This window comes from Parasteatoda tepidariorum, chromosome 5 (genome assembly GCF_982258835.1).
Source record: "Parasteatoda tepidariorum strain Cologne lab strain chromosome 5, Ptep-v5.0, whole genome shotgun sequence".
Taxonomy (NCBI): domain Eukaryota; kingdom Metazoa; phylum Arthropoda; class Arachnida; order Araneae; family Theridiidae; genus Parasteatoda; species Parasteatoda tepidariorum.
The window spans coordinates 27,092,186-27,116,074 of NC_141759.1; the positions used below are offsets into that span (position 1 = coordinate 27,092,186).

At 30.0% G+C, this 23,889-nt stretch overlaps 1 protein-coding gene across 1 annotated transcript; it reads left to right on the forward strand.

The window, feature by feature from the left end:
• The first annotated feature begins 2,563 nt into the window (after positions 1-2,563).
• Chd64 (transgelin calponin-3) lies at positions 2,564-23,618 on the forward strand. Its single transcript, XM_016074489.4, has 5 exons — positions 2,564-2,714; positions 18,290-18,429; positions 18,933-19,035; positions 20,167-20,274; positions 23,006-23,618. The coding sequence occupies exons 1-5, from the start codon at positions 2,661-2,663 to the stop codon at positions 23,174-23,176; spliced, it is 576 nt and encodes a 191-aa protein (XP_015929975.1). The 5' UTR covers positions 2,564-2,660; the 3' UTR covers positions 23,177-23,618.
• Positions 23,619-23,889: the final 271 nt, after the last annotated feature.

The following is a 23,889-nucleotide window of genomic DNA, read 5'->3' on the forward strand; positions in this document are numbered from 1 at the left end:
CCATCTACCTTGTTTAGAAAACATTTTGGAGAGGCCTAGGCCATTAAAACCTCCCCTAAACGCCCGCTAAATTTCTCCACCAAATGCGGAAAAGATCAAATAATGAAACACGAAAAAAAATATCAAAACAAAAAATATTAACTAAACAAATAAGTTTAGTAAAATGTATTCAAAATATTGTGAGTGGCTTTGTGAGTGGCTCATATTTAAAGAGCTCTTTTTGACGATCTCTGAAAGAGATCGAAAACCTCTTGTTGCAGTCAGAGTGCATTAAAGACGATGCTATCAATGATTTATTTTTAGAGTTGGAAGTTAAATTAGTAAAAATAAGCTATTTTAGAAAAAAAACTAAGCATTTCAAACAAACAAAGGTCTTCTAATTTTTCATAGCTAACTACGTTTTATGATATAAGATTAAATGCAAACTGAAACAAAAAAAACATGATTATTTACTTATTTAAGACAGTTCTACTATTCATAATTGGTAAATTTGTTTTTAAACATAATTATATTAGTAAAGGTCATTTTTGCTTTACTGTGGAACAAAGAGTAGTTTTACTGTATACATAAGTATATACTCGTATATGCCAATTATTTCAGAGTTAGTTAAGATTACGCTGTGGGGAAGTTATGTTGTCATAATTTGGTTACATTTTGATATTTTGAATACATTTTTTCAGCATTTGAAACTCCATTGTTTTCTCCAGGTTTATCTGAACTTAAAATTTCAAATTACCAATAGAGGTGATCGAGCATTTGCTATAAACTATTTCTCTTGCGGTACCCTTAATGCCAAAAGTAAGCAGGAAAGTAGTATGCCGAGTATGCCTTTGTATGCCAAGATCCCAAAACAACATAACTGGTAAGAAAATATTTTATTGGGTTAGTTTCCAAGCAATTTTTCAGAAAAATGTATCCATGTATCCATAATAAACAAACAAAAAATTTTCAAATTAAAAAAACTAAACTCGTGAATGAAACCACAATTTTTTTTCTTTTAACCTGATTTGTGAAATTCAAAATATCTTTAAAATTTTATTACACTTCTCTGTTTACACTTCTCTTACACTACTGTTTTTACACTTCTCTATCTCCCCCCCCCCCTACAGTCCGGAAATTACTAGCCTCTCTGTTTTGTAACGAGGTAAAGTTTAAAAATTATTTTTATCTGATGTTGACAAAGAGCAAACAAAAGAAAATTATTTGACGAAAATAGAATGGCCTGTCGACTAAATTTGTAATCTATGACCTTAAGCCGTGGTGGCTCAGAAGATAGAGAGCTAACCTCCCAATGAGGTGACCCAGGTTTGAATCCCAGCTTTGGTTAGTCGATATTAACTCTGCACTCGGCTCATACCGACCACAGTGCTGTCGTATAATATCTCCAGTGATAGACGGACCATGGGTTAGAGTGCCCGTTGCTATCAGACTGACAGTGAGAGGTTTTCGGGGTTTTTCCGTTCAATGTAACGCAAATGCGGATTAGTTCCATCTAAATGATCACTGGTCTTCTGGGTTGGCCAAAAAATTACATTGCTAGTTGCAAACTCAGAATTGAGTCGGCTGTTCAAAGGCTGATTATTAAAAAAATAAAATAAAATCCATTAACAGAATTGAATTTCATAATGAAATAAATTTTTTTGATTGTTACATGTTTAACTAAACCAGAGCATTTTATGAAAAATAAAATATGATTTCCCCCACAGATTTAATAAAAAAAAAATTAAAGTCATTTTTATTAAATGCTTATTAGATTTGAGATTATTACATTGATTTATTAGATTTGTTGAAAATAATAAAATTAATTTACCATACATTATTGAAAATTAAATTTATTATTACCATACGAACTACGCACCCAGACTCATATAAAACTTAACTAACATTTATACGAAAAATTAATCCAAAATATAAGTTAACATTTTCATAAATATATATCTTTTCAACGATATTTCTTTTAATTAAATTTGGTTTTGTTTCCCTCTTCAGAGAATAAACTCTTCTTTTTAAAAGTATCTAATTAAATAGTTTGCCTCAGGCACCCAGATGCCTTTGCTTTGTACGCAACTGTACGCACATTTTTATTTCTTTCGATTTCAATAACAATAAACTAAGTTTCATATATTTTATATTTATATAATTAATAAGGTAAGCTTTCAAACTATTAGGAGTTCGTAAAATTGTGTTTCATCTCGAAGTGTAACCTTTCCGTTTTTTATTTTGAACTTATAATCCTATTTTTTCAATTCATTTGCATCACTGAGTTTATTTTTCGAACTAGATCAAGAAGCAAACATACGCTCCATACGTTGAATAAATAAAAAGGCGTTCCCTTGATCTAACTTTCCAGCAGTCCTTGGTCAATCAGTGATTCAGACGACATTAGGTCACGTCTTCGTTATACAAATCACACAGTTTTCCCGTTATGGCCATGGATTCACCGAGCAGACGATTCCAGCCACCTGCTTTATCATCCCCCCTTCCATATCGATCTTTGCGCCCTCTGGTGATCAAAGAACGCCGGTCGATTTCTACTGAAATTTCTCACTGTCACTTCATCATTTCATCTCATTCAACAAGGATAAGAAGTCGAGAAAACATTAATTATTACACTTTTTGGTTGTTTTTATTTCTGTTGAAGTGATCGGTTATTGATTGAAATGGCTGAAAATCGTGCTACCAAATCTGGATTAGCTGCTGAAGCCCATAGCAAAGTAATGTTTATCTTTTTATCTCCTCTAAGGATAAGGGCGTTAGATAAAAATTTTAGCTTTGATGTTTGTTTTGTATGTTTAACTCTTATGATTCAAAAATGTATCAATGATTTAATGGTTTTTTTAACGAATTGTATTTTTCGTAAAAATTAATATTTAAGTGAAATGTAGTGACAATATGTTTATTTTGAAATATTAGTATTTTATCAATTTTTTGGTATTGATTTTATTGGATTTCTGAATTTAAAAAAAAAAAAAACATCTTAATTTTTAAAATGTATACTTAGAAAATTTGAAACAAATGCATGAATCAGTTTCAAGGTTTATCTTTTATTAATATGTATAAATGTATTTTTTGTTATGAGCTTGAAAATCTTAAGACAGTTTTTTTTAATTGAAGGATATGAGAAATCTAATGATAAACCACATCTTCATGAGTATTTCAAGAGAATGTTTCTGTTTAAAATCTTTACAGAATCCAAGCAAACAATAAGATAATTTTATGTACTGTCCATCATTTAGTGGAAATGTAAGATATTTGCTAAATACCTATCTGGAAACAATACTATGAAGTTTTAGATATGAAAGGTTACCTTAGGAAAGAATGTGGCATATCACTATATTGCTTCAAGTTCTCCAATTTTATAAATTTAATGGTGTAATTAAGAGCTTTGATTCTTTTGCCTTATCTCTTTAACATTCGGTTTTCAATGGGAAAAATATTAAAAATGTTTTTTTTTTCCTACAATTTATTTGTTTCGTTTAATTTTTAAAGCGGATTTTTTCTCAAAATTACTAAAATGACAGTTAATAATGACACATCCTGCTACGTAATTAAATTCGGAAATGAATTTTTTAATTCTGCTTAAAATTTATTGCAAGACTATCTAAAATAACCTTATTTTGTTAATCATGCTTAATTTATGTTAAATTGCAAAAGATGTTTTAAACTGTATTGAAATTTAAAAGATAAAATTGTTTTGATCTTAAAACTAATCCACTAAATCCACAATTAAACTTTTCTTACGTAATACATTTGACGTAAATAAATATTTATTTATTCCTTGTTGATTTAAATAGTTCAGTTGATCAAACTAGCAGATTGTTCAAATTTTATCGTCAGAAATTAAAATTTTTTATTAATAAATTAAAAATGCATTGGATTTTGTTGACGAAATTTCTTTTGAGTCCACCGTAGTTCTGATTTCCTAAATTTTGATGTCTTGATTTATTGAAACTACGAATTCAGATATCAAAATTTGCTCTTTCGAAAAGTTTCAAGTTAATCAGATTATACAGTTTTTCCTTTTTCAGTTTTAGATTGTCACATCAATGTTTAATGAATTATTTAAAACTTCATTAAAATTATTTAAAACTTAATAGAATATTTAAAACTTCATTGTTTAAACAAAAGTCAATTCACTCGTCAAATAAATCAGCATTTTACTATTTTGAGATTTATTGTTGGGAGTGGGCAATTTTACTCTGTGGATCTAAAATATATAGTTTTATGAGTACATAGTTTTGATTCTAGAACTGATTGACCTTTTTCATAATTGATACACAATACAGGATCTCAGGAATTAGTCCTATGGTACTTTATTTTATAACCATCGTTGAACAGCCGACCCAATCTAGGATTTACGATGTTCATCTCCGTAGCCTTGTAATTTTGAACCCAATTCAGAAGACAAGGGAACTTCTGGATCAAGTATTGGGAGAAATTAGCCTTCGTAGAAAACTTTCTCTTAGAACTAACTCGCATTTGCGCTACCTGAGGAGGAAAACCACGAAAACTTCCCACGGTTAATCTGTCCCGCAGTGGACTGATCGTTAAGACACGGCTCCCAGCAGATCACCGAAGTCAAGCATCACTGGCTACGGTCAGTGTGGGGGTAAGTGACAACTTGGATCAGTCTGCGTAGGGACGGAGGGTGTGCGGTATTGGTCCACACTAAACTGTGCTACCGTAACGCGCAGGTCGTCGGGCTACCGAAGCGGGGGTGCCATCCCCTCCGCAAAGGATCGAAATTGTGATGGCATGTCTTCGGATCATCCTCCGGAATGTTTCCCAGACCGTTGCCAATAGCCGATTGTGCAGCTCTAGTGCGACGTAAATTAACAACAACCCACGGTTAAACTGACGGCTAAAGGACTCTAACCATGATCCGTCTACCATAGTTTTACCTCATCACTGTGGTCTGTGCGAACCGGGTACGGAATTCATATCAACCAGTCATCGCTGGAATTCGAACCCAGTTCACCTCATTAGAAGGCGAACGCTCTATCCCCTGGGCCACGGCTGTAGGCCTATGGAATTATATATCCGTTGTTGAACAGCCGACCCAATTTTTGGGTTTACGACTACTAATGTTCAACTCCGTAGCCTTGTAATTTTGAACCAATCCAGAAGACAAGGAAACTTCTGGATCAGTATCCCCAGAAGTATTGATTTGTTATGGGAACATGGAGGACTTTATGATTCGACAGATTTAACGTGCATCAGTCACCATTTACTACACGGGGAGTCTTCGACCGGCTGGGATCGAACCCACGAACTGTTGGCTATGGGCCCAGTGCCCTATCAACCAGGCAATCCCGGCCCTTAGGCCTATGGAATTAACGATTTCGAGATCTCGAGGTGTGGTACCCTTTCCTGTTCGATAATTCTTTTTAATTTTAATTTCGCGTCGGGCGTAGTTTGTCGCCCATTTAATATTTTTGTCATTGAGTTTAGTTTAGTTTCGTTAGCACCAATTGTTTTTTTTTTCTCCATCGCTCTCGTGTAGGACTAATCGCAATTACAGCGGAGCAGTATTTTGCAAACAATGAATGAAAAGAGAAGATGGCTGTTGCAATTTGGAATTTCCAATTATCCTTTTCAAATCTACCCTTCCTCATTAATGTGTCAATATGTTTCTTTGAAATTCCAGTTTAAAAAAAGAAAAAAAGAAAAATAGTTAAGCTGTTTCTTTTTTTCCCTAAACAATAGAATACTTAAAATTATTAGTTCATTGAAAAAAAAATTTTTCTTTTTCATTTTGTGAATTAGTTACCTCCTACGCAGAAGAGTGCAGAAAACCCGTTTTGTTTTTTTCGCGCCATTTCTTAAAAGCCGGATGAAGATAATTTTTTTTTCCTGCTTAACTTTCGCTTGAGTGGCCTTAGGCGTGTAACGGCGACTTTAAACATTTCAGGTGTTTCGAAATAACCACGTAACCGTATAGGAATTTAATGGGATGCTCTCCTGACACAGTAGAAGTGGTTTCTTCTTCCGAACACAATCGTCTGCGTTCGAAATTTATCGTCATGAAGTTTGAAAAGTTTGACAGCTGGGATTTCTTTCTATTGTGAAATGAGTGTTTAAAAATCAAACATTTACAGTTTCGTAATTTTGGATAGTTATGAAATGAATGTTCACTGGTTGAACGAAATAATCAGAATTCATTAATGATTAAAAAAGAGAAAAAAAAATGGATCTTTACTTTCTATATTTTCTCCTTGTCCAGAATCTCTAGAGTCAAATTATAACGCTGTCTTTACAAATAAGCTGACCAGCGTCTTGCGAAAACTAAAAAAACTTTCATATTAGAACATTTGAAAACTTCCTGCTTTACCTTTCCAATTTAATATTCTAAAAAGAGAAATCGTCACACAGATTCTCTAACAGAATTTTTTTTTTTAAATTATTGGAAAGATAATGAGGTGTATGTTGTTATTATAAAGTTTCTACCAGTTTTTTAGTTTGGTCAGGTCATAATAAAATTAACTTCAAAAAAGTATTAATTTATTTTTTAATACTCCATATTATAAATACAAATTTCTTAATCAATATTAGAAATAAAATTTATGTTTTGGACCTTAAAAAATACCTCAGTCTGTTTTGTTTTGACGTAAAATACAGACAAATTCTATAGAATATATTCTATAAATGATGGCATGTTAAATGAATCACCATAATTTACAAGCATTGAAAAATCACCATTGTTGTTCCAAGTTTTCAAACAATCTGTTTCTTTAAATTATACAATGTGCAGGTTAATTTAAAATAAGGGTGCTATACTTTTTAGATTTTGTTTTTCGTAAGCAGTTTATTGCAATATAAACTTAATTTCTGCTTCACTGGCATTCCTATATTTTTTTTGTAAATTTTCAAAAACGTCTGACTCAATTTCACAAAGAAAATGATTTTAAGCTATGATTGTACAATGATTGTATAAAATTAACATTAATTTATTTTAAAACTTTAATACTTGTTCTAAAGTTAAGAGAAAATATTTATAACTTAAAAGTATTTTTTTTAAAAGTTGCTGTTTTCTTTTCATTCTTTCATTTTTTGAAATAAATAACGTATAATTAATAAACACCAGGCCTATATGCATACTAATTTATTTACGCTTAGGAATTACATCTGAAAATCTTAATTTGAAAGTAAGTTTAATTTGTACAGGATATCATATTGGAATTCAGTTTAATTGTTCAGTTAAGATGAGGAGTTTTAATGCTGAGGGGAAAAATACTCGAAAGAGATATTTATGATCGCATTCAGATTTTCTAAAAATAATGTATTTTCTGCTATAAGCTATCTAAAAATTATATATATTTAAAATATAATTATTAATAAATAAAATAAAAACTTGGTAAACTAATTTACACAAATCAAAAATAATGATAAAAAAAGTTAAATCAGTGAAAATAACGCGATTCCCTTTTAAGCAATACTGTATAATTGTTTTTCCTTCAACTTCAATAAATTGCAGCGAAGCTTCCACGTAGGAGTTTTGCAGCAGGCAAAGGGAGTGAGAAAGCGAAAATTTGAAAGATTTCGTTTTATTTTAAGTTTAAGGCTTAGAGAACAATTTCTCATAGAGCTAGAAAATTTACTGCCTTGAAATATTTATATTTATGAGTTCCTATTTCTTTTCGTAATGCTTTAATAAGTAAAACTTTTACGATTACCCTCTAATGTTTACAAGTTTTAATTTATGATAACTTTGAAAAATTTTTTGCGATTGTTTTAATTCTGTAATTTAGTTGAGAATTGAATCTCTGCTTTCCATGACTTATTTCACTTTTTAAAAGAAGATCCATTAATTATTATTGTTTTTAAAATATTGAAATATGAATGAAAACTTTCGGGAAAATTTTTGAAATTAAGCAAATACAAACAAAATAATAATTTTTCGAATTATTTTGTTGAGAATTAATTCGATGCACTCAGTGAGCCGTTTAATCCGTTATGTTGTACGCAAATACAGTCATAACTTCTATTTTAGTTTTTTAAAAAAAAGGTTAAAGTTGTTGCATGAAATGCACAAAATAGGTAATCTATAAATGTTCACATTTCTCCCATGAAGCTTAAATTATTTACAAACATTTGTATTTGACTTTCGTAAACAAGGTGTTCCGTAAAGATCACACTTGATTTGCGTTTTAAAAATCCTTTTGAAAAATGAAGACAATTGTACACATTGGGGACCACTCATTATAATATAAACGAAAAAAAAAGAAAAAAACAAGCTTTCGAAATCTAAGGAATTAATTGAGGATGTCAGAAACAGGAGTTAAATGATGATTGTCAGAAATACTTTCAAATTTCAAAATACAATTCAACAGGTGTGGATGTCCGAACACTCACCTTTCTTATGTCTTACTTCAAAAAAGTTTTTTTTTTTTCAAATTTAAGTAGTAATTTGTGACCCCCAATATATATACCTCTTGTCTCCATTTTTAATATGGATTCAAAAAAATATTTATTAATGGTGGTGTTTACGGGAACGTCATATATTTTTTTAATGCTGAATAATGAAATAATAAAGCATTTAAAGTGAACAGAACTGAAGAAATATTCGCCTTCAGAAATCTATCCATTTATTTATTAATTTCACAAGTTTTCGTAGTAATTGCTTTCGTCTGGGTCAAAATGCTTACGTTTATAAATAAACAAGCATTTTCCCTTGAGTTTTTTCAGTTATTATTTATGAAAATACAAATATAAATAATTCACGCTTTTTCTCGTAATTTAATACACATACAAATGCTAAATAAGTGCTTCAGTTTGGCAATTGATTTACGCTGAGTAAGAAATATTTATCTTCTAAATTTTCCCGCCATTTTTCTCGCCACTTGTGAGATTTACAGCTCATTTCCTTTTCGAACGAGGATGAGAAAAAAAGAAAAAGGACAGATGAATAAACAAAAATTTTTCATGCAGCGTATCAAGGAAGAACTGAACACACACACTATAAATGTCTGTGACGCAATAGCTTTACTCTGGGCTTTCCTGGAAGTCTTAAGCTAGTTTATTTATTTATTTTTTTGGAAAGTGACATTCATATGACGTCACAGTGTCAAGGATAAACAAGGGGTGCGAGATAAACATTCACTTGGGTCAGTGGGTCGAACTGTCAAGTCGAGTTACCATAATTCGTTATTTTCGTGTCCTATACAATAATTTCCATATTAGTACTTTTTTCGTGAATATTTGATCTTATTGCGAGCGATTTATAAATAATTTATTCAACTTCCTGGTAATTGAATAATTTTCAGAAAATAAATTACGATGGGATAATCTATCTTATTCTGTTGAAAATTTTTTATAAACACTCTATATACGGAGCTTTCCATAGAGCTATAACTCTGCATTTTCCGATGTACCTGCCGCATTGTAATGGCAATGGCTGTTTATTTATTTATTTTTTAATAACCGTTGTTGAACAGCTGGACCAATTTCGGGTTTACACTACCAGTGATCTGTCCAGACATTTTGTGAAAGGTCCGTATTTGTAAAATTGTGAAAAAATGACTCGTAATTTGTGAATATAGAATCAACGTTAAGTCACATTCTTTCAACCAGAGTCCGCTTTTGTGAATTTGTGCAAATAGGGTTCGGTTATTGCAAAAAAAAACTTTTTCAAGTAGTTTTTAAATTGTAAAGACGTACAAGATTATGCTCAACACTGTAAAATTATGATTAAAAAAATTAAATTTTCAAAAATAAACAGTTATTGTAAATACTAAATTAGCGATGCACCATATAAATATTTGGTATTTAGCCTATACTGCTGAACGCAGAATATTCATTTCGGAGGAATAAGGGAAGAAGCGTCTGCCGAAGACAAAATTTAGTTCGTTTACTTCTGTCTTTCTTCCCTCCCCCTTCCTGGGAAGGGTTTATTCGATTAACAAAACAATAAGGAAGATAAAAAATTTGTGAAGGGTCCGATTAAAAGATAAATTATTTCGTGAAGGGTCCTTTTTATAAAAAGATATTTTGTGAAGGTCCGTTAACGGACCCAAATTTCATCTAAACAGATCCCTGCAACTATTAATGTTAAACACGGTAGCTTTGAAATCTTAATTTCCAATCCAGAAGACAAGGGAACTCCTGGATCAAGTATTAGGAGAAATTTGCCTTCGTGGAGAACTTTTTGATAGAACTAACTTTTATCTGCGTTACATGGAGAACAAAAACACGAAAAGCTCCCACGGTTAGCCTGATGGAGAGGGGACTCTAACCCATGATTCGTCTACCATTGAGGATATTTTACGTCATCACTGTAGTCGGTGCGAGCCGGGTGCGTCATTCGTGTCGAACCAGCCATTGCTGGGATTCGAACTCGGTTTACCTCATTGAAAGGTGAGCGCTCTGTTCCCTTAGCCACAGCTTGGCTGTTTGTCAAGTTGCTGTTTCAAGATTATTCTCTCAATATCTTAAAAAGACAAGCTATCTAACAGCCGTTTCAACCCATGAATTTTTTCTTTTATATACAATTTAAAAATTAAAAGCAAGTTAATTTCGAGCTATTCTGCAATGACTTCATTGTAGATGAGACATTTTTTATGCCAAAGAACCTAATAAATCGTATCAATTCTTATAAATTGAAATATAAACTATATTATAAACTGTTCGCAATCTTGAGGCAGCTTAAAATTACTCGTTAAAATGAAATATCGCTCACAAAATTAACTAATTTATTTTTCTTAATGTCGTTATGAAACAGAAATTTTATCTAGTGCTTAATCAGACCTCAAAATATATTATTTCATTGATTGTTTAAATTTATTTGAAATGCTTTCAGCAGAAGATTTAAATTCAGAATTTTTCAAATACTTATGAATGTTAGTTTTCTATATATAAATTGCGTAAAATGGTAGCAAACTTTCCTTTTACTATTTATTAAATGTGGTTAATTTTTTATTCTATTTAAAGATAATACGAGTATATTAAATTATACCTAAAAATATCTCTTTTTATTTATCCCTTTGAAACAGAATATTAAAAATTTTCTTCGTGCATTTTTCATTATTTTGCATTTATTTACATAAGTGAAATAAATTAATTAAATTTAATTAAAATAAGTGAAAAATATTGTATATTCAGCATTTTAATAATCAGTTGGTATGCAATACAGCATGAAACACCGGAGTCTTTTTCAGCGTTAAAGGTAAAATCTTTGCAACGTGGCTCACTTCCAAACAATGTATTTTTTTAAAAATTTGCACTCATTTGCAGTTATTTAAATCTAAGAGAAATACTCATCACAGAAATTTCTTTAATTTTTCGAAATCAATTCATAAATTTTTGAATATGGCTGAAATTTTTTTTCAAACTCCTTTTTTGGATTTAATATATTAGTACAAATTTTATTTCGATAATCTTAACAGATTTGTTTTCGTAACTATTAGACAGTTTCTTTTTTATAATTAATAAATACCAATATACATTTTAGCTTCTAATTCGAGAGTCAGAAAAGAAGGCACACAGGTGTCCCATCTGCGTCAAAGGGTTAAAATCAAGTTTAATTTAATTGATGTATGCACATATTTTTGAATCTTAAAGATACATTAATCTTATATTCCATTTAGGTTAAGGGTTAAAATGGAGCTTTGGACTAGAAGTAATACGATCTAATTTTGGAAGTATACATATTTGTACGTTCCTCATCTATGCAATTATCTAGTTATTTTATTTATATTTTCTTGAATTACAAAAAAGAAATCCTCCTTAACAGTTTGATTAAGAGATTATAACTCTTTTGATTATGATTCGTCGAGATGTTCACTTCAATTTTGTACGCTTCTTTTGTACATAACTTTTAAACTTAAGATACATCTATATTCTATTCACGTTACTGATTAAAATGGAGTTATAGATTAGAATGATACAACTCAACCTGAGTAGAACTATACATTTTTTTGTGCGTGCCCCACCTATTCATTTATCTAGTTATTTTATTTAATTTAATTCAGTCACAAAAAATAAATAAATCCTTCTTTACTGTTTGATTAAGAGAACGTAACTTCTTTCATTATGACTCATCGAGATTTTCAATTTGATTTTCTATGCTTTTTTTGCACTTAATTTTTAAACTTAAAGATACATCTACATTTTATTCTATTTACGTTAAGGATTAAAATGGAGGTTTAGATTAAAATGACGCAATCTCAAATCGAACAATACATTTTTGTGTGTGCCCCACCTATGCATTTATCTAGTTATTTTATTTATATTTTCTTGCATCACAAAAGGAAATCTTCCTTAACTGTTTGATTTAAAAAATATAACTTTTAGGATCTATGATAACCAAAAGTAAACATTTTTTCTTCGAGAATACTTGCAATTCTTAAGAAAAAAAACGCAACTTATGATAGAATATAAACAAATAGTTCGATGTGAAACGATTGATAACTTTCTTGACGCCATTCTCTGTTTATTAAAACACTTTACTTGAAGTGTCAAAAAAAAAAAAAAGAGAGAGGCGAAAAATCGATAAACTGGTCGGGCATACTTTGCGAAAATAATTTTCTACACAATTTTTTATCGTTTTGTCAACTATTTCAGTCACAGCCTACACGAAATTCGAAGTCAGCGTCCACCCTGTTTAATGCATTAATAATGTTCTTCCTCAACCATAATTCTCCCTCTCACATCCGCAAGCTGGGAGCGTGGAAGTTATTCGAATCATTTCTGTTTTCATTTCCGTTAAAGTTCTATCTCTAAAATCATGAGAAAAGTTGGTTGTAAATTCAATTCTTTTTGGCGACCGCGTCTACCTCTGTTATTGTTTCGATGTTTAAAAATATCTCTTGCCTTCGGACATTACATACACAAGCTGCTTTTGTTCTAGGCCAGCGGTTCCCTAATGGTGTTCCGCGGAACACTATGGTTCCGTATACGATCACAAGTATTCCGAAAGTTGATAAATTTTTAGCAAGTCAAGATTTTCGAAACCTGTAATTGAAATTGTATTCAATTGAAGCTGTCAGTGTTAAAAGGGGGTATGTTACAAATCTGCACTTTCGAAGAAAAAAAAAAACTATTTATTGTGGGAAGATTGTTTCAATTTCATCCAAATTGATGGATTCGACTGTCTAGAAAATTACTCGGTATTTTCTAGACTCGGTATGCTAACAAAAAACTTATTTTCGTTAAAATGTTACATACGACTCCCTTTGACCGTTTCAATTAATAATCCACTTTTTTATTTTTATATTTGTTACTTATATGTTATTATTTAATCAAAATGCTTGAAAAAAAAGGAAACTTCAAAAACAATGTTTCTTTACAGCAATAAAATGAATGAATTATAAAAAGGATATATGGATTTGTGAGAAATTTTAGTATTTCGCATCGAATAAAAATAGCTTAATTCAAGAGTGAGGAAGTATGTGTCTCTGATAACCATTTTCAACGCTTATTTTCTTTTTTCGTTTTTATTTTATTTTAAATCGTATTTTAATTCATTTTCTGTTTAAGCATGAACTAAAATTAAGAACTAGACTAAAATACCGCTCTAGACCTGTGAATTCAACTGACATAAAACCCAATTTTAATACTAATACACTGCTGGACAATTGCTAAGGACGGATCACAAATTGCATTGTAGCATAACATTAAGCGAGACATGAGGCCTAGTAGGATAAAAAATAGTTGCCACACTGTTCAGACATTAGAATAAAGAATATTTATTGTTCTGGAAAGTACAAAAGCTATGAAATATTTGAAAGAAAAAAACTGTTCATTTGATGCTGCGTACAGAAAAATGGAACAATGCATCTAAATGTCAGCAGGCAACTTGAAGAAAGGTGTCAGTACGGGATATGTCTGCGGTGGAGTGTGATGCAACATTCTACACTTCGTATCATACTTTGCACAACATTATCCAGCAGTTGATGAGGCAATTTATCCCATTACTCTGTCGGTGCACGGATGAGGGTGTTCTTGTTTGTCGGAGGATAGTTTCAACCAGCAAGTTGCCTCCCCAAAGTATCCCAAACATTTTCAATGGGGTTTAGATCTGGAGAACGTGATTGCCATACGAGGCGCTGAATACCCTCGCTGTCTAGACAATCCTGAACAGCGAGTGTTCGATGACATGTTGCGTTGTCGTCCATAAAAACAAATTTATCATCGACAGCACCACGGAAAAGACGAACATGAGGAAGTAGAACTTCATCAATGCATCGTTGGTCCGTCATAGCATCATTCGCAACCACATATAGGCGCGTTCGGCTATTGATCATGATGCCGGCCCACACCATGACACTGCATGTCGGATAATGGTCCCTTTCCTGGATATTTTCTGGGCGATGACCAGTACCACTCTCGCGCCAGATCACTTGGCGTCTACAATCCGATGGCAGACAAAATCTACTCTCATCTGAGAACAGTACGCATGCCCAGTCCTGTTCAGTTCAATTGTGATGCCCACGACACCATTGCAAACGGGCAGTAAGGTGCTGTCTGGACAATGGGACACACACAACAGGTCTGCGGGTGTATAGTCCACATCCCCTCAAACGTCTGGCAACAGTTTTTCGGGAGATCTGCTTTCCTGTGGCAGCAAGAAACTGATTTGCCACCTGCTGAGCTGTGGTGCGCCTGTTCCTTTTCGCTTATAGGACGATGTATCTATATTCTGCAGGCGTCGTACTTCTAACACGACCTCCCCCGTGCCGCCTACTACACATTCCAGTAGTTTTAAAGGATTTCCACAGCCGTGAAACAATGCTGTGACTCCCTGGCAACATCTGTTATTTTTCGCTCTTCTTCGATCTTTCCAATAATTCTGCTACGCTTAAAATCATCTAAGTGATATCGGGAAGACATGCCGAAAATTTCAAGTACGTCAACTAAATCTTTCCTGTAAAACTTTGACTTGAAACAACAACTCTCCACACGCGTCAAAACCTTTAAAGCCCTTATCAGCGCTACCACGTGATGAGCAGACGTGGAAAAAAAATTTGCATACGCATACCTCTTCTTACTATATCCCGCACTTATTCTTATTTTCCACATTTTGCTTCCTTTCATTTTGTGGTTGCTATGGATGATAGTGTTATCCGTCCTTAGCAATTGTCCAGCAGTGTATTAATAAAACTATATGATGAAAAAAACTTCATTCTTCATTCATTCGCTAGATATTTTTAAAAGTATTAAATAAAATCTAGATTGTTCCGTATTTTTAAAATAATCGTATTGAGTCTTTTGCTGATTAATATGTTCACAATAGCTAATAAAATTTATTAATTAAGTCTCGGGTTTCAGCAAAAGGTCGATATATTAGATGTACCAATATTTTGTCAAGAAAAAAAACATTTTAAAGCAAATACTGTCGCTTCAAATATTTCAAGTTCCACAAAGTCTAATAACAGTCCAGCAATATCAAACACTGTAAAGTACAAAGTAATTTATTTCTTAGAATATTTCTATGAATAAATATTTAGTTTAATTCCTTTTGTTATCATCTGTATCTTTTTCATTCCAACGGTTAGAATCTTATCTGAAAAATAGACAACGTTTGTTTTACAATGAAAACATTACTTCACGATATACTAAAAAACAGAGATAATTTTCTTTTATCTGCAACGAAATTCCTAGAATTCATATCCAAGTAGATTAATTTAATAATTAAAGTAACCTTTAGAAATTATTAAAATCTAAACAAGATTTAAGTATTTTTTTTTAATTGTGAAGTAATCTTTTTTTTGCTATAATTGCTAAAGCATTTTCCTATGTACTATATAGGTGGCATGAGAAAATTGAAAGTTACTTCAAATAAAAATGGGGAACAGAAGTCGTTTTTTTTAAAATATTTATTTTTAAGACTTTTTGTGAAAAAATCTATCCATAATTTGTGACAGTACAGTTCGGTACTTTTCAAATTTTGTGGAAAAAAAAATCACTAACATCAGTGATTTTTATTCAGACAATTTGTGGAAGGTCCCCCTTTTTTTAGAAGAATCTCTTTATAATTTACTGAATCGAATTTCGTTGATTCAAGGAATTTAAAATTATGAACTGAAGGCGTCGTAGACTTGTTTTCTAAATAAAAAGTTTCTGAATGGCTCATTTTTCAAGTAAAAAAATATTGTGAAGGGTTCATTTCTACAATAAAATACTTATGAAGGGTACATTTTTATGATAAAATCATTTGGGAAGTGTTCGTTAACTGAATCAAACTTCTTCTAAACAGGCAAACTGTTATAGAATGAAGTGTATCGAAGAAAGAAAATCCACAGGAAGTGAAGTTTAAATTGACAAAAAAACTTGCGTAGATAAATGCAAGAAAATTTATTATGTTTGACAAATCATATCACAGTTTTCGAAAAAGAAATCATAGTGTTCAAATATCCATTCCAGTAGTAGTTATATACATACATGTTTAGTTCATGCAAGGATCATTTAAGGAGAAATAGGTTTATTAACAGACTCCTCGCAACAAATTTCTTTCGTAAAAACAGCCCATTTCATAAAAAGATTTATCGTGAAATTAGATGCTGCACAAGACTTGTATAACGGATGTTACAGTTAATCGTCACATGTTTAATTGATTATATAAAACTGAAACTGCTTGGAAAACATGGTGTCAGAATCGGATACCTATTTCACGAAATTATGAGCAGTTCTTTTCAATAATTCACAAAACAAGGGATGTAAACAAAAAGACTGGAATCTTTTTTGTTTTATGCAACATCGATAAGGTAGTACCACTTGTAAATTAAAAAAGAAATCAGATGAAGTGTAAATGGATCATAAGAAGACGCTTTATCACGAGAGAAACTTTTCGTGACAAAATCTGTTTCCCTTTCTAGGGTAAAGTGCGGTAAAAGTGAAATCGGGTAAACTCAAAAGTTTCAAATGGTAATTTAAAAAAAAAATATATCGAAAAGAGGCATGATTACGTCGTAGAGAAGTAATCATAACAGAATTTGTTTGCCTATTTATATAGCAACCTCAGCATTTGAAACTTCATTATTTACTTTTTCCTTTTTTCTAAATTTTAAATTACTAATGTTTGTAAAATAGCATTTGTCGAGAAGTGTTTTTCCAGTGGTATAGCTCTCTTTTATATACGTTTTGCTTTGTGGAGTCTTAGTAACGTGCTTTTTTTACAGGTTAGCGGTAGAAAAGGTTTTAATTTACTAAATCTCTTATTTAGACATCAAATTCCAAGTGACGAGACCGTAAAATTTGGTCTTTATCTGACTAAAATCTGTGGCTAGGGCTCTAAAGTAATCCTATGTATCTCTGGCTCGGATTGAAATTCTCTTGGCTCGAACCTCCAAGAGGGAGCAAGAGCTCATTTCTAGAACATATGGTGGAACATCAATTTTATGAAAAAATTGATCCCTTTTTCTTTTCTTTCCCATTCGTATCCTTGGAATATCTGTAACTTTTATGTTTACTCGTATCAATATTTATTTTTTGATAGAGATTGTCAACGCATGCAGTCATATTTCTTTACTTAATTAATAATGCTGATTAAAGCTCAGCTTATTAGTAAGAATTATTATTCAAAAAATGCGAAAGGAAATGAATGTCAATAAAGTGATTGATAAAACGCCTACATATTTCCTCTGACTCATTCCTTATCTTTTGTAAAAGAAATCCATACGACCCCAGGGACTATCTATGACTCTTAGTTTAATGTAAATCCCGTATAAAAAGAAAGTTTTATTTATAGATATTCTCTTGATAATTTTGAAAAGGTTAAAAAATTTTTTAATGGTGTGGTAGTATAAAATAACACAGTTATAAACTGAGTAATTTGAGCTGAGTTAAAAAAAAAAAAGTTCAAATTACAGAAGTGCTTTCGAAACTTATAATTGATAAGTTGTTTGAAAATCATCACATGTGAGGAAAAAAGTAAAAGCTTTTTAACCAGATGAATAAAAAATAAATATAGTACTTATTATTTATTTAAAACAGATAATGCATGGGTAAATATAAAAAAAATTTGTATAATATCAAAAAAAAATTTAAATTATAAAAAATATATAAATTATTCCCTTACATTTAATGTAAGCCAATTTCTTATTCAAAACCATTTTGAACATGGTTGTAAATTAAGTTATCTTCCGAAGTTCGTCTCCTTAAGTAAGTAACTACAATTCCAAAGTAGTTTGTAGTCACTACATTCAAGAAAAAAAGTAGTTGTAGTTAATTACATTTATAACAAAGTAGTTGTAGTTAACTACAAAAATATAGTAGTTTTTCCGATCACTTTATATAGCTTTAAAACAATATATATATTTCAACTCTCTATAATGTAATATATTTTCTTCCATAGATTCAATCAAAGTACGACACAGCTTTGGCAGGTCAAACCCTAGAATGGATGAAAGATGTTATGCAACTAGAAGATATAGATACTTCTGGCGACAGAGAAAAGTTTTATGAACTACTTAAGGATGGTCAAGTTTTATGCAGGTAAACTGTGCTTCAATTTCTTTCTCAAACTATTTTTGATTTAAATTAATGGAAAAAAAAAGAAGCTAAGCATGCATCGAATATATTCTTTTTTCTGAGTGTGTTAGCATTTGAAATAAGTCATAAAAATTTCAATTAAGTTCATCAATTGTAGTTTTCATAATCGCAAGATCAAAATTTTTCTAGTTCATAATTAATAACGTATGAAATAAATGGTACTATTACCTTATTTCTTAACAAAATATTTTTTTAGATTTAAGTTCGAATTATTTCTTTCACATTTAAAGTGCATCATGGTCGTTATAGAATATAAATATAAATAACTATAAAAATAGCCTTTTTGTCCTTCCTAATAAATTTAAAAAGTAATTTTACTTTTTTTCACTTCAATGTTTCGTAATGTAATGGTAATCAGTTAATCTCTTATATTAATAAATAATGTTGACTCTTCAATAATGTTTAATGGCGACTCTTTAATAAATAATGTTGATTTCTATTTTTAGATTGATTAATGTTTTGCAACCGGGTTCCATTCCTGAAAAGAAAATCAATAATACTAAAATGGCTTTCAAGTGTATGGAAAATATAAATCTTTTCCTCGAACAGGTATCTTTTGAAATTCATTTAGTAATTATTTTTGAGTTTAAGAAAATGTCTGTTCTATTAAAAAAAAAAAGTATTGGGCAATTTTTAATTTACTTACGTTACTAAAATGATCTTGAAAAATAATTAATTTCAATAATTTTTAAGTAAATCTTGTTAATATTAAAAAAAATCTTCATTTAAAAGGAAAACAAGTCAAGTGATTAATTTTTTTAGCATCAATCTGGAAGAAGCAATTTTTTTAATCACCTGCCTTTCGTTTTTTTTAAATTTCTTTCGTTTTTTTAAATTAAATATCTGTACTTTAAGGCTTATTCAAATTTTACAATTACACAATCAAAATAAAATCATCCTGCTACCAATATATTCGAACTATTAAATGAAAATAATAGGAATTACATTCTGCTACCAAACTATCTTGAATTATTAGTACAAGAAATTTTTACCCTCTATTATGCATTAGTACCGACAAAAAAAGAAGAAAAATTTCTATTTGTTTAGATAGGATTAAATGGATTTTTCTAAATTTAAATAATTTTTTTATATAAACTATTCTTACGTAAATTATTAAATCTTCATTAAATTATTCTAAGAGACATTATTTATTCATGTATAAAAGTAAATTCATATAATTATATAATTAAAAAATTGACTCAATTTCAGAAGGGACAAAAATTATTTACTTTTTTTTATGTATTACGTATTTTGTGTTAAATTGAAGATGACCTAAATCACTAATATTACTAGAAATATAATACCGAAAAAATGCCTAATTTTAGTTCAGTACGTTAGTAACATTTAAGCTCTAAATAATATTTAAATATAAACTGACAAATTTTTTTTTGTATACAAATTCATTCTTCTATTTACAGAAAATACAAAATGCAGGAAATGCCCTCAAAACTAATGCCCTATAAGCTCATATAAAAAAAAATATTACTGTAGGAGATATATTTTTGTTCTCACAGCTAAAGATTTTTTTTAAAAGTGTGATAAAATATACTAATCATTATTATTTGATTTTATTTATTTAAATAAATATATTGTTTTTGAAAAAATTAAATAAAAATCATGATTTAAATTGTTAAATATCTGATAATTAGTGCAAATAAAATTAAATATTTTCTTTTTTAGGTGAAAAAATTGGGTGTACCAGCTGAGGAAACATTCCAAACTGTAGATTTGTGGGAACAACAGAATCTTACCTCAGTCCTTATATGTTTGCAATCTCTTGCAAGAAAAGTAAATACATTTATTTTTTAATATTCAGAAACATTAATATTTATATTTTAATATTTTTACTAATGTAATATTTAATGTACAATTGTATTCTCAGTGCGGTCATAAAGATTGTCTAAGTGGGATATTTGATCTGGGCCCCCACATTCTTAAGTTACTAGAGACTCTGTCCTGCTGATATTCAAAAATTTTTTTAATAATTAACAACATTTAAACTTTTATTCAAAATAAAAGAAGAAATAAAACAGAATCCATGTCAAGCATTTTTAGCTACCCCAAATTCTGTTCAAATCAATCATAGAGTAAAAAAATTATCATTCATTTAAACAGTAATAAATGACTATTAAAGTGATTCTTTAAACACAGAAATTACTCTCTTCTAAGGGACGCTTATATTGTGTAGATAAAGTATAAAAATTTAGCAAGAGTATGAAATTTAAAAAAAATTGACTTATTTCAATAACATGACTGAAAAATGGTTACTGAAATTTTTTTTTCTGTAGCTCTGTAAGGTCTAGCGATTATTCAATATTAATGTTTATGTATTCAATATTAATTTTATAGAAAATACTTAAAAAAAATATTTTAGTAGATTACACTTTCATTTTATTTAGTTAAAGATAAATAACAGTGATATATCTTTGTCTATGTTAGAGAATTTAGATACTACTCTGTTTAATAATTAGCAGTGATATTATTAAAGAGTTTGTTTAATAATTAGCAGTGAAGTGGATTAAAACTATTTGCGAAAACTACTATAGTTTTAATCACAGATCATTTTATAATGCTAAGCTGTTGACTATTGTAAGTTTTTTATTATATGTAAATCTTACTTGATATAGCTGATAAATAACAAGTCTGATAATTTAGGTAATTATACCTAATTTTCAGTGACTTGGTTAAAAGGCATGGCGTTTTAAATTATTATAAAAATTTAATACATAATGTTAAATTTCGATTGTATTGAAAAAAAAAATGTTTATAATAATTTATACATCCAATATTAAGCCTGCCACATTTAGCTAAAAAATGAAGAAAAAAAAATTGCTATTTGATACACTGAATAAAAATAAAGTTTTTCTTTGATTCAGGAGGGTTATTAGAAAAATATTTCTTAGTTATCAACTAAATAGATAAATAATCATAGTCATCAGAAATATTTCATAAAAGAAATGGTCATTTCTCCCCCCACTTTCTTATGTTTTCATTAAGATTGACCCATTTCTACTGAAAATGAATGAAACATTTGGAGACTATATTTTTTTCATCTTTCTATGAATATGTCTAACAGATATTCTAAGCCAGTGTTTCTCAACCTGATTTATGCAAAGGACTGGTAAAATATTTCAGTGTTTTATCACGGACCGGTAAAGTTAATAATTTGGACTGAAGGTATAATTTTACATATTCAAAATTAAATCAGTTACACAATTTTTTTACCAGTTTGTTTCTGATCATTCGAATACTCTCTACTGTAAAAATATTTTGAGCTAAAACTTTTTTAAATATGAAAGAAAAATTATATTAATACAGTAGGGAACCGATTATCCGGAACGGTCGGGACCATCGCTATTCCGGATAACTGATTTTTCCGGTTTTCTGAATCGCTACAAAAAGCAGTTTTTTTATTGTTGAACCCAACTAAAAAAAAAAAAATTGGAAATAATCTTAAAAATAAGAAAAAAACGATGAAGTAATACACTAATGATTATTTCCAAAATGATGGTAAGGTAAACATCTTTAAAAAAAGAAAGAAAAATCGTGAAATCTTATGAGGAAAAAAAAATTTTTTTTTTAAAAATGGCGAGAAAATATATGGAATTTCGTTCCGGTTTTTTGGTTTTCTGATTTCCGGATAACGGGTTCTGTACTGTACTAATAAAATTTTAATCCACGGACCAGCAGTTGAGAAACAATTTTCAAATCAATAGTCAGAATTTTTTCTTTTGTAATACTTGAAAAAATTTCTGATTACTTTTTGTTTTTTCACTTCAAAGAAAAAAAATTAATATTTTATACATTGTTAATAAACTAGAAAGTTTTTGGTAAACTTGTGGAAATGAGAAGGAAAAAAAAAAGATATCAATCATTGTTTTTGTTAGTAGTCTCCTCCAATGGGCAACTAGTCAATTTTTTATTTCATGATATAGCTAAGTTAACTGATAACAGAGCCTAAAGCCAAAACGGATGTATCTCAAGACGTATGAAAGCTACTGATTACAAAAAAAATTATCAACCCAAGTCTGAATTTCCAGCAAGAGAATGTTTTCATTTATGCGGCAAAATTATAATATAGGTGGTTTTCGTATAATAAGGTACATGTTATGAATGTCCTGCCTTTTCTCACGACCTTCTCCCCCAAGAAAATCTGGAGGGCTACCGCCATGCACAATAAAGCAGCATCACTCTGTGGCAGAAATTAAGATTGTCATCACTGAAACAGAATTTAACATTTCTTCGATTGTCCTCCTGGGATAGGTAAATGGTTTACAACATCACAAATAAGCTAGATAAAAATATGGTTATCTTTTGGCTATAATCAGAAGTGGCAGGAAGTGAGGAACTCCTTGTAAATATATGTTTAGATATACTTTAATAATATAGGTACATGTTTGTTAATTGGTTTTCCTGGCAACCAGTCATAAGAAAAAATTAAGATGATTTTATTTAGTTGGGACACGCTGTAGTAACGTTAGTTATTTCTAATTCAATACGAAATTTTTTTTCTCAACAGGCATCTAAATTTGGATTTAGAAGTATTGGACCAAAAGAAGCAGAGGCCAATGTGCGCCAATTCTCTGATGAGCAATTGAAGGCTGGACAAGGTGTTATAAGCCTACAGTATGGATCTAACAAAGGTGCTACCCAGAGTGGTATCAATTTTGGAAACACACGTCATATGTAAACTATGTAATGTTTACAGATTTTATAAGACTGATGTCCTCTCTATGTTCCAAGTTGTTCAAAAAGTAAATACTCTATAATTGGCAACATGAACTGTGCATAGGTAAAATATGAAACTCTGTAAATGCCAAATTTTTATAACTAATCATTGAAATTACTTGTTCCCTTTTTTTTGCAACACTCTGTAAAATTGCCAATGTTAATATAGGATAAACATATTTTTTTTAGATAAAAATGTAATTTTCTTGTAAAGAATCACTGATTTTCATGAGATACTGAGCTAAAAAATTATATTTTAGCTATTTAATCAAAATTTACATTTTTACTATTGTAATGTTAAATATTTTTGTGTTCACATTAATTCATTCCATTAAGATATTAAATTGTCACAAAAGAATTGTTTGTTTTATATGGCATTTTAAATAAAAAAAATTTAAAAAGTGTATTTTGTCTGTTTAAAACTTTGTAAATGTATTACTTTTAAATTTATTTAGGCATATACTTGTCTATATTAGATAATCAAACTACCCTTCTCTATATTAAAAAAACAACTTCATTTTCAATGGGAGGAATAGGGGTAAAATAATGAAGAGTTGAAAGTGGTGTTTTTACATGAAACTGTTCTGTAGTATTGTTCCCAGGCAAATGCTTCACAGAAAATGCCCAACTAATGATTTGACAGAAAACTCTGGTTTTTATAAAAGCTTTATGGAG